At 63.6% G+C, this 10,544-nt stretch overlaps 2 protein-coding genes across 8 annotated transcripts in view; both read left to right on the top strand.

Moving 5' to 3' along the window:
• Positions 1 to 305: 305 nt before the first annotated feature.
• The window catches only part of AMN (amnion associated transmembrane protein), a 15,657-nt gene continuing 5,418 nt past the window's right edge, over positions 306 to 10,544 (top strand). For 3 of the 7 annotated variants that reach the window (XR_004271660.1, XR_004271661.1, XM_032287310.1), the window contains exons 1-11: positions 667 to 1,437; positions 1,507 to 1,625; positions 1,721 to 1,765; positions 6,332 to 6,419; positions 6,606 to 6,823; positions 6,955 to 7,092; positions 7,248 to 7,356; positions 7,478 to 7,560; positions 7,732 to 7,894; positions 7,973 to 8,135; positions 8,216 to 8,303. Coding sequence is in view for 5 of the 7 variants with exons in the window: in XM_032287310.1 (XP_032143201.1) it covers positions 1,380 to 1,437; positions 1,507 to 1,625; positions 1,721 to 1,765; positions 6,332 to 6,419; positions 6,606 to 6,823; positions 6,955 to 7,092; positions 7,248 to 7,356; positions 7,478 to 7,560; positions 7,732 to 7,894; positions 7,973 to 8,135; positions 8,216 to 8,303 (1,272 nt within the window). In the remaining 2 variants the exon portion in view is untranslated. Of the gene's footprint in view, positions 409 to 666; positions 1,438 to 1,506; positions 1,626 to 1,720; positions 1,766 to 6,331; positions 6,420 to 6,605; positions 6,824 to 6,954; positions 7,093 to 7,247; positions 7,357 to 7,477; positions 7,561 to 7,731; positions 7,895 to 7,972; positions 8,136 to 8,215; positions 8,669 to 10,544 lie in introns of those variants that run through there. The other 4 variants (XM_032287313.1, XM_032287311.1, XM_032287309.1 and 1 more) reach the window with 4 other exon arrangements.
• LOC116557722 lies at positions 8,765 to 10,251 on the top strand. The gene is made up of 2 exons (XM_032287314.1): positions 8,765 to 9,417; positions 9,486 to 10,251. Exons 1-2 carry the CDS (start codon positions 8,903 to 8,905, stop codon positions 10,000 to 10,002), a joined length of 1,032 nt encoding a protein of 343 aa, XP_032143205.1. The 5' UTR covers positions 8,765 to 8,902; the 3' UTR covers positions 10,003 to 10,251.

Genomic DNA, 10,544 nt, shown 5'->3' with positions numbered 1-10,544 from the left:
GCACTGCGTGGAGAAGTGGGCGTCCAGTCCCAATGGTGAGCAGACTAGGCTCAGCCCCAGCAGCACCCAGGACAGAGAAAGGGGTGAATTCAAAGGTCGCCCCCCTCCCAGCAAGACACTGTTTTACAGGGCAGGTCAGTCCCCACAAGCGCTTCTTGCTCTTCTTCCTGGGAACCTAAGGTGTTCAGGCCCTGCAGGAGCCAGTAAGGAGATGCCGGGAAGGTGCCTCCCAGGCGCCTGAAGAGTCGGCCCTGGGCGGGTCTGGAGGTAAATGTGTAACGGACCCCTGTGCCCCCACCCGACCTGCCTGGTCACGCGGGCCCAGTGGGGCAAAGTCTCCTGGTCGGGCAGGGAGCAGAGGCGAGATGGGCGCCCTGGGCCGGGTCCTGCTGTGGCTGCAGCTCTGCGGTGAGCTGGGGTCACACCGAGGGGGCCAGGACGGCAGCGGGTCTGTCAGGATCAAGGGCCAAGGTCCTTCTAGGACTGGAGGGTGAAGATCTTCCGAGGGGTGGGCAGGGAGGGCTTGGGTGGGGGGCGTGAAACTCGGCCTGGCTTCCCTCATCGGGCGCGTGCGTCGTCCGGGAGCGCGCGGCGAGTGCATCCGGCGGTGCGGGAGAGGAGGGGGTCTGGGAGAGGAGGGTCCGGGAGAGGAGGGGGTACGGGAGAGGAGGGGGCGTGGGAGAGGAGGGGGTCCGGGAGCCTCCACCAGCCTCGGCCTCCAGAGGCTCCTGCCCTCGCGGCTTTTCCGTCTGCGAAATGGACGCGGTCCCCAGACGCTGCGGAGAGCAGCGAGTGAGCGTGTGGGAGTCTGCGGGGCTGGGCAGCCTGCCTCAGTTTCCCGGTCCCCGAGGGAGCACTGAGCCCTCCCCCAACCCTTAACACCAGGCAAGCGCGTGTCCCTGGCGCCCACTTCCAACGCCGGAAAAAATTCAGTCCATTCCCTGTCCCTCTTCCCTGGGCCCCTGGGGGCTCCCTCAGGACAACCCCACCCACCCTGTTCACGGCCGGCCTCACCTGGTCCTGCGGCCCCCAGCCCTTTCTTACTTCTCATGCCCGGAGGCGCTTTCTGCCGCAGCTCTTCCCGGCCCAGGTAGGACTCCTCCAGGAAGCCTTCCTGATTCCAAGGCCGAGGAAGAGGTCTGCGCTGCCCCATCCTCCTCATTGCCCCGGTTGTCACTGTCCTGGACAACCCTGTCCTCTGCTCCAGCGCCAGGCAAACGGGGGGCAGAACGGGAAGACGATCTAGGCAGGCGTCCTTAGGGCAAGGCTGAGCGGGCTCTGCAGATACAATAGAAGTCCCTCGGAGAGTGCCCGGGCCGGGCGCCCACAGTCTGGCCTGACGCCGGGAGGGACCAGGGCCTGGGCCTGGGCCGCGGGGGATGGAGCTCCTATGCGTCCGGACGGGGTGGCCCGCGCGGACCCTCCGCAGCTCTCTGGGTGGGTGGCTTTCCCTCAGAAGGGGGCGTCCCAGCGAGAACTGCGGGCACTCAATTGCCTCCTCCCCAGCACTGACCCAGGCGGCCTCCAAACTCTGGGTCCCCAACACCGACTTCGAGGTCGCAGCCAACTGGAGCCAGAACCGGACCCCGTGCGAGGGCGGCGCCGTCGAGTTCCCGGCGGACAAGGTGCCTGGGAGCCCCGGCGGGGTCGGTGCTGGGCCTGGATCCTCGGCCCAGGTGGGGCCGCTCCTCGCTCGGCTGAACGCAGCTTCTCCCTGCAGATGTTGTCAGTCCTGGTGCGAGAAAGTCACGCCGTCTCAGACTTGGTAAGGCGGGGCTGCGGCTGCCACCGGGCGGGGGCTTCGAAACCGCCGAGTCTCCGAACTGTGCCTCGAGGGCCGCCCCACAGGCATGGAGGCGCTGCGGGCCTCCGCCTTTGGCCTCTGGAGAATATTCTAGGAGGCGGGGGGTGGGGGAGATCCTAGGGGAGCTTTGGTCCCATGGTCCCAGCCAGGCTGTGTCCTTGGAGGGGTGGGAGGCGCCCCTGTCCCCAGGGCCCTTCTGGTGCCCAGTCATGGGTGGTCTTCTCGGGAATCGCCCGCTCCATGCCCTTCCCCCAAAGCCTTGCCATGTCCTGGTGCCTAAAGCTCCACCTTTAGAACGCTAGGGCAGGGGTCCCCAATCTCTGCCCACCCACCCTCCGGGTCCCTGGCCGGTTTGGAAGCGGTGCCCAGCAGGAGGTGTCCCATCTGCTCTCTGCCTCCCTTCAGATCAGATCAGATTCTCCTTCTAGAGTCCCCTATTGTCACTGTGCCTGCGCACAGTGGGTGTGCGCTCCTTATGAGAATCCAATGGACAGTCCTTGGAAGAACTGTCTCCCACAAAACTGGCCCCTGGTGCCAAAAAGGTTGGGGACTGCTGCCCTAGGGGAGCTTTTTCTCCAACTGCTTCACACAACACTCCCAGAGAATGATGGGCACTGCGAGGAAAGCAGGCTCCGGGAGCAGGTAAGTTTGGAAAACGCCTAGCTGCACTCGCCTGGGGCTTCGTCACATATTAAAGGCTCTGATGATGCCCTAAAGGAAGAGGCGGATTTCCTTGTTTAAGGTGGGCTTCAGGGGCTACAGGCCAGATGCAGCCCCTATACCTTGGAGCAAGGAATGGATTTTACACTTTGCAACCGTTTCGGAAAAAAGAACAATCTTTTGTGACACTTGAAAAGTCTATGACATTCACACCAAAGTGACCGTAAATACAGCTTCACTGGCATACAGCCTGCCCTCTCAGTGGAGTGTCCTTGGTGGCTGAAGTGTGGTCGCAGCAGCAGGCACCAGCTTCTGGGGTGACCGTGGGGCCCGCAGGCCAAGCCCCTGGGCAAAAGCTTCCTCCCAGCACCTTCACAGCCACTCCAGGGCTGCGACCTCTGCCTGTCACCTGCACACCTGCCAGCTCAGTCACTCCTGAGTGAGGGTCACTGGTGTTGGGTCTGGATGTGGGGGCCAGGCCTGGGGGGCCCCCTGCATGTGTGGGTGGGGGAATGTGGGGTCAGGGACCCTGGGCCTCACACCAGGGCCGCTCGGGTCATTCCTTCGGGTTTTTCAAAGCCACCTTAACCTGAAAGCCACTAGGTGCTGGGCAGCGTTGGGGGGCGGGGGTGGCAGTGTGAGGGGTGGGGGTCCTGACACACCCACTGCAAGATGGCAACACTCCCGCCTGGGCAAAGGGAGGAGGGCAGGGAGAGGGAGGCAGCTGTACTTTGCGGCCCCGCCCCCAGAGCCCATGCATAACCTTGCCAACCAGGCAGCTGGAGTGAGGGGACCCACGGGCAGAGGAGTCAGGAGGGGTGGGGGTTCCAAGGGCCTGGATTCCCCCCACTCCCCTCCCCTGCCGGCCTCCTTACTTTCATGATCTTTGGAAGCGCTTGGGCTCTGAAAGGAGGCAACACTCCATTCATTCATTCACCCATTCAGTCGTTCATCCATTGATCATCCATTGTCTGGTGGGAACAGCGCAAGGGCAGGGGTCCCAGCCTGCAGAGGCAGAATTCACCCAGAGCCTCCAGAGCACCCCCATCCCCTACATGGGCCAGCTCTGTTCCCTTCCACACCCCTGGCTCCTATCATGGTCCCTCTGCCTAGATGGTCCCCAAGTTACAGGCCAGGAACATCAGTGCTTTACTTTATGATTTTCTGGTTGGGAGCGTCCCTCCCTGCGATTTTCCTTTTCCTTGCCCTCCTTCCATTTCTCCCCTTTGCCTGCTTTCTTGCTGGGGGCGGTCTCCTGTCTTCCACTCATTCCCCAGCCGTGGCTGGAGGCTCTGCAAGACTGGGCTCACTGTGGACTTGGTGGCAGTGTCCTGAGCTGAACAGAAACCCTCACTGTAACCTCCCTAATGCAAGCCCCCTAACTGTAGAACTGTGTTTTTGGTGTTTGGTGTGAGAATCCTCTCTGCTCGCGTCAGTCACGAGGGTAATCTGCTACGTACCCATGCGGCACATGCTCCAGGAAGCGGTCCTGCTCTGTCTCTCCCCTTAGAATAAGCCTGGCTCCTCGGGAGGCCGAGGCGGGTGGATCACGAGGTCAAGAGATCGAGACCATCCTGGTCAACATGGTGAAACCCCGGCTCTACTAAAAATACAAAATAAATTAGCTGGGCATGGTGGTGCGTGCCTGTAATCCCAGCTACTCAGGAGGCTGAGGCAGGAGAATTGCCTGAACCCAGGAGGCGGAGGTTGCGGTGAGCCAAGATCGCGCCATTGCACTCCAGCCTGGGCAACATGGGTGAAACTCCGTCTAAAAAAAAAAAAAAGAAGAATAAGCCTGGCTCCCAGCACTCTGCCTTGCCCTTTGGTCCCAGCACTGCCGGAATCTTCCGTGTGCCTGGGTGTTGTGGGTCTCAGCTCTGTCTTCAAGTCCACAAGCCGCACTGCCCACCTCACACTGTCCACATTGGCTCTGCAGGATGGCTTCATATCCGTCGGCGCCACTTGCCCCTTCACTCCTGCTCCAAGGTTCTTTGTGGGTCTGATTGTCGCAGATAAATTGTAGGATAGGTTTGCCAGGTACCAACTATTGCCACCACCACCTCAGAAACCCTGGAATCCCTTTTTTTTTGGCACAGTCTGGCTCTGTCGCCCAGGCTGGAGTGAAGTGGTGTGATCTGAGCTCACTGCAACCTCCACCTTCCGGGTTCAACCAATTCTCCTGCCTCAGCCTCCCGAGTAGTTGGGATGATAGGAATTTAGACTGGGAGAAACAATAAATAACTGCCTTATGCTGTCAAGCCATCCATTCGAGAGCATGGACGGCCTCTCCAAGTATTTCAGATCATCTCTGTTCTCTTTCGAGTCTTAAAATGTTCCCTGTAGAGGTCTTGTATTGGTTAATTCATCAACACTTTGTAACTTTGGTTTTTTGAGACAGGGTCTCACTCTGTTGCGCAGGCACCAGCACGGCTCACTGCAGCCTTGACCTCCCTGGGTTCAAACAATCCTCCCACCTCAGCCTCCTGAGTAGCTGGGACTACAGGCTTGCGCCACCACACCCGGCTAATTTTTGTATTTTTTGTAGAGATGGGGTCTCATCATGTTGGTCAGGCTGGTCTGAAACTCCTGGGCTCAATTGATATGCCCACCTTGGCCTCCCAAAGTGCTGGGATTACAGGTGTGAGCCCGGCCTTAGGTTTGGTTTCCATTATGAGTGGTGCCCTATATTTAAAAATTATATTCTTTTTATTTTTACATTTTTTTCTAGAGATGGAGTCTCACTATATTCCTCACCAGGCTGGTCTCAAACTCCTGACCTTACCTACTGTGCTCATCTGTTCAATTGATTTTCACGTTTGTATTTTTCCCTTCCTTCTTTAAAAAAATGTGTTCTTGGCCATGCTTCCTCCTGGGAACCCCTCCCTGTTCCTGAGGTGCCTTGTACTGTGACACATTGTGCCCCACCCCCAGCTCCGCCTGTGCGCCCGTGGGTGGAGTTGGCTTGCTGGCAGTGCCACACCCTCAGGTGTGCCCGAAACACCGCTTTGATCAGGTGCAGGGCTCCTGGAAAAGCCGAAGTGTGGGCCCTGGCCCGGGTGGGGGGTGAGGTTGGGGTGGGCACGCCCTGCTGTGCTGAGCCCCTCATAACCTGGCACCAAGGGTTGCCCTGGCCCAGCGCTCACCCTCAGCCCCTGAAGCAAGAAGGCAGGAGGCCGAGGTCCTGGCACTGGGAGGAGAGGAAGAGTGGAAGGGCGGGGGGTCAGACCCCCATATTTCTGCTGACACCCCGGGCCTGGGCTGTGGCCTCACTTAGGTGGTGAGGGAGCTACACGCCGAGCCCAGGCCTAGGAAACAGCAGGGGCAGCTCCACCGCCCGCGACGCGCCCTGCTTCCTGCTGCACCCAGGTTGCAGCCCCTCCCTCCCTCCCTCCCTTCTTCCCTCCCTGCCTCCATCACACACCCAGAGCTTGGCCTCAGACTCCCCAGGGGCCGGACAAGGTTTGAAACCAGTTCCTGGAAGCCGGGAGCCCTTGGCCCGTGCACGTTCTCCGGGGGGATGGGGGAGGGGACAGGCCCTGGCAAGAGTCATCCCTGCCCGACTCCCCACGGCTCCGTCCTGATCCCAGGCTCGGGCTCTGTCCCTGGCCTGTGTGACCTCCAGCTCAGGGACAGGACACTGGGCTGTGCCCGCTCGGGGCCTTGCACACGCGGCCCCATCTTTCCCAGGCCAGATTCTCCTCTCCTCCTCTGCCAGCCTCAGCCAGGCCGAGGACCCCGGGCCTGAGCTCCCCTGGGTCCCCTCCGCGGACTCGGTCTAGCTTCTCGCCCCAGGGCACTGGGGGCGGGGTGGGCGCGGAACAGGCCGGGTCTCCCGCGTGGCGCCGCCTCAGCCCGTGCCTCTTGCAGCTCCTGCCGCTGGATGGGGAACTCGTCCTGGCTTCAGGAGCCGGATTCGGCATCTCAGATGCGGGCTCGCACTGGGGCTGTGGAGCCGGTGAGGCGTTCGGGCAATGGCGGGGCTCTGGGAGGGGCGACAGGGGGCGGGACCGGAGGGGGCGTGTCCGGGGCGGGGCTTGGGGCGTGGCGGGAGTGTCCCGAAGGGGAGCTTGGGAGCGCGTGCTCAGGGGCGTGGCGCAGCGCGGGGCTTGCTCCGTGGAGCTCAGGGGTGCGCCCCGCTCAGGCAACCCTGCGGTCTTCCGCGACCCTGACCGCTTCTCCTGGTATGACCCGCACCTGTGGCGCCCCGGGGACGAGGCACCTGGCCTCTTCTCCGTGGACGCCGAGCGCGTGCCCTGCCGCCACGACGACGTCGTCTTTCCGCCCAGTGCCTCCTTCCGCGTGGGGCTCGGCCCTGGCGCTGGCCCCGTGCGAGTCCGCAGCATCTCGGCTCTGGGCCGGGTGAGTACGGCCGGGTGGGAGGCTCGGGTCCCCTCTCCCCGCCCCTCCCGGTCTGCACACGTGGGTGAAATGAGCACTCAGGTGTTGCCTCCTCCTCGGGCTGGCTCCCGTGGGGACCCGGCTTCCCGCAGACGTTCACGAGCGACGAGGACCTGGCTGCTTTCCTGGCGTCCCGCGCGGGCCGCCTGGGCTTCCATGGGCCGGGCGTGCTGAGCGTGGGCCCGGAGGACTGCGCCGACCCGTCGGGCTGCGTCTGCGGCAACGCGGAGGTGAGCGCGGCCGCAGTGGAGTCTCGGGCCGCGCGAGGGTCGGGACTGTGCCCGGGACCCCCCACGGTCTCTGGCCAGCTCGCCTCTCGGACGCCTCGCCCTTCTCGCTGCGCTCCGCCCTGGCCCTCCGCGCTGACCACTGCCCCTCGCCCCAGGCGCAGCCGAGGATCTGCGCCGCCCTGCTCCAGCCCCTGGGCGGCCGCTGCCCCCAGGCCGCCTGCCACGGCGCCCTCCGGCCCCAGGGCCAGTGCTGCGACCTCTGCGGTGAGCGTCCCGCCCGGGCCCTGCTTGCTGGGACCGCCTGGAGGACCAGGCTCGACCCCCGCCAGTTTCCTGCCGGGTCCGGATCCACGGCGCTGACTCCTGCCCTCCCGCCCCGCCGCAGGAGCTGTAGTGTTGCTGACCCACGGCCCCTCATTTGACCTGGAGCGGTACCGGGCACGGGTACTCAGCACCTTCTTGGGCCTGGTAATGGGGCCGCACGGGCAGCTGAGGGGCGTCCCCAGCCCTACCGCTTCCGCCAGGACTCCCCTTCTGCAGGGGCCCCTGGGCCGCCCACCTGCCCGCCATCCGCCTCTGCCCTCAGCGTCCCCATAGGCTCGGGGGGCTGAGTCAAGCCAACCCCGTCCCCCTCCCCAGCCTCAGTACCAGGGGCTGCAGGTGGCCGTGTCCAAGGTGCCACGCTCGCCCCGGCTCCGCGAGGCCGACACGGAAATCCAAGTGGTGTTGGCAGAAATGGGGCCCGAGACGGGCGGCGCGGGGCGGCTGGCCCGGGCCCTCCTGGCAGATGTCGCTGAGCACGGTAATCGCGCCCGCCGCGTCCCGCAGCTCCCCGCCGCGCCTCGCCGCGGGGGAGACTGAGCCGGCCCCTCCGTCGTAGGCGAGGCCCTCGGCGTCCTGGCGGCGACCATGCGGGAGTCTGGCGCGCACGTCGGTGTCGGCTCCGCGGCTGGACTGGCGGGCGGCGTGGCGGCCTCGCTGCTGCTGGCGCTGCTGGTGCTGCTGGTGGCGCTGCCGCTGCTGCGCCGCGCGGGGAGGCTCAGGTGCGCGTGGCGGGACGGGGTCGAGGCGGGGCTGGGGGCTGCCCCGAGGGGCTCACGCAGCGTCCCCGCTACGCCCTCAGGTGGAGGAGGCGCGAGGAGGAGGTCCCGGCCGGGGCGCCCCTGGGCTTCCACAACCCAGTGTTCGACGTGGCGGCTTCCAAGGAGCCGGTGAGGGGGCGGGAAGGGGGACCGGGGCCTCCTCGGGCCGGGACTCGGCGCCCGACGCCTCTTGACCCTGTCACCCCGCAGCAGCCCCGGCCGCGGCTGCTCAGCGGGACTCCGAAGGCGGCCACAGGCAGCACCAGCCACAGTTACTTCGTCAACCCTCTGTTCGCCGGGGCTGAGGCTGAGGCCTGAGCGGCTGCGTGACCATCAACCTGGGGGCTCCCCACCCGCTTTGGCCCTAGAACCTCCCCCATCCCGGTCGACCTGGGGGCTACCCCTTGTCCAGCCCCCAGACCTCCCCTACCCCACCCCCCGCAGGGGCCAAGGACAGGGAGCCCTTGCACAATAAATGTGTTTCCTGTACCATCTGGGGCGGCCAGAGGCTGGGGTCTGTGAAGTTGAACCCAGAACTAAGAAGGGGGCTTTACCCCCCTTCCGGTGTGGGTGGTGACAAGCCGGAGGGCAGAGGGTTGGGAGAGAGGCAAGGGGTCGGGGCGAGCCAAAGGCGGTGCCTGAAGGGGGCAGAAAAGGGGGCGGAAAAGCACCCCTCCTGGCACCAACCTGCTGGGACTGGGAGGGGCCTGGCCCCCAGGTGGACACAGATGGCCTTGGGGCCCTGCTGCATAGCTACCTCGCAGCCAGACTTTGGCAGTCCCTGCAAGGCAAGGCCATGCTCTCCCTTTCAGGGTGGCTCTGACCTGGTGGGGTCGGTGCCAACACTGAGCAGCAGGGGTGAGGACCCAGCTGGCCCTTCCCTGCGTCACTGCGAAGGCAGATCACGGTATCACGTGTGTGCAAGTGTGCAGCCCTGCACTCACACAAACGTGCACCCCTGCACTCAGACAAGGGTGCACCCCTGCAATCACAGACAAGTGTGCACCCCTGCAATCACAAGCGTGCACCTCTCCACTCACACAAACGTGTACCCCTGCACTCACAAGGGTGCACCCCTGCAATCACACCAAGCGTGCACCACTGCACTCAGACAAGTGTGCACCCCTGCACTCAGACAAGCGTGCACCCCTGCACTCACAGACAAGCGTGCACCCCTGCACTCAGACAAGCGTGCACCCCTGCACTCAGACAAGCAAGCGTGCACTCCTGCACTCACAGACAAGTGTGCACCCCTGCACTCACAGACAAGCGTGCAACGCTGCACTCACAAGCTTGCACCCCTGCACTCAGACAAGCGCGCACCCCTGCACTCAAGCGTGCACCCCTGCACTCACAAGTGTGCACCCCTACACTCAGACAAGCAAGCGTGCACCCCTACACTCAGACGAGCAAGCGTGCACCCCTGCACTCACAAGCGTGCACCCCTGTACTCAGACAAGCGTGCAGCCCTGCACTCACAAATGTGCACCCCTGCACTCAGACAAGTGTGCACCCCTACACTCACAGACAAGCAAGCATGCACCCCTGCACTCAGAAAAGGGCCCGATCCTGTGTGTGCAACCTAAACTGTGGCACGGCGACCACTTCTGTGAAACCAGCATCTAGGCTGAAGATGTCACCAGCACCCGCAGTCATGGCCCAGTCCCCACTTGGAATCTTCTGCCCAGGGGCCCAGCTCAGTCACCACACCAGGACATGTCCTGTAACCCAGATCAGGATGCTGTGCTTCAGGGTGTGTCTGTGTTGTGGTTCAAATGTGTCACTTTTGGTGCTGTGCACTGTCCTGTCAAGTGACCGCCACAGTTGACGCCTGTGCTCGAACGGCTACCATTTGAGTTTAAAAAGTGGCTGATACCCCCACAAGCACATTACAGGCACATTTTGAGTGGCAAGTGCAAATTGGGGAGCAAACCTGAGCTGACCTGGCAAAACCTGCTGCCCGCTGCTCAGCTCACTCATAGACGAGACTGTGCCACCAGAGACCCGCCCCTGGTGTGGGGTGTGGGAGGAGATGCTCTGGGGGACCCCCCTGTGGTGTGAGCTGTGGGAGGAGATGCTCTGGGGGACCCCCCTGTGGTGTGAGCTGTGGGAGAAGATGCTCTGGGGGACCAGCCCCTGGTGTGGGCTGTGGGAGGAGATGCTCTGTGGGACCCGCCCCTGGTGTGGGCTGTGAGGAGATGCTCTGGGGGACCAGCCCCTGGTGTGGGCTGTGAGGAGATGCTCTCGGGACCCGCCCCTGGTGTGGAAGAACATTCTCTGTGGGACACGCCCCAGGTGTGGGCTGTGAGAAGATGCTCTGGGGGACCCGCCCCTGGTGTGGACTGTGAGGAGATTCTCTGGGGGACCCGC

This window comes from Sapajus apella, unplaced genomic scaffold (assembly GCF_009761245.1).
Source record: "Sapajus apella isolate SASKATOON/1434 unplaced genomic scaffold, GSC_monkey_1.0 scaffold20, whole genome shotgun sequence".
Classification (NCBI taxonomy): domain Eukaryota; kingdom Metazoa; phylum Chordata; class Mammalia; order Primates; family Cebidae; genus Sapajus; species Sapajus apella.
Note: the sequence above shows the minus strand (reverse complement) of the source record. Positions and strands in the feature narration are given on the sequence as shown.

Bases quoted from the DNA above. Each gene is read 5' to 3' on its own strand.
- LOC116557722 (XM_032287314.1), top strand. From the start codon at position 8,903: ATGGCCTTGGGGCCCTGCTGCATAGCTACCTCGCAGCCAGACTTTGGC. The intron at 9,418-9,485 runs GTGTGCACCCCT...CCCTGCACTCAG, and splicing joins ACTCCTGCACTCACAGACAA to ACAAGCGCGCACCCCTGCAC.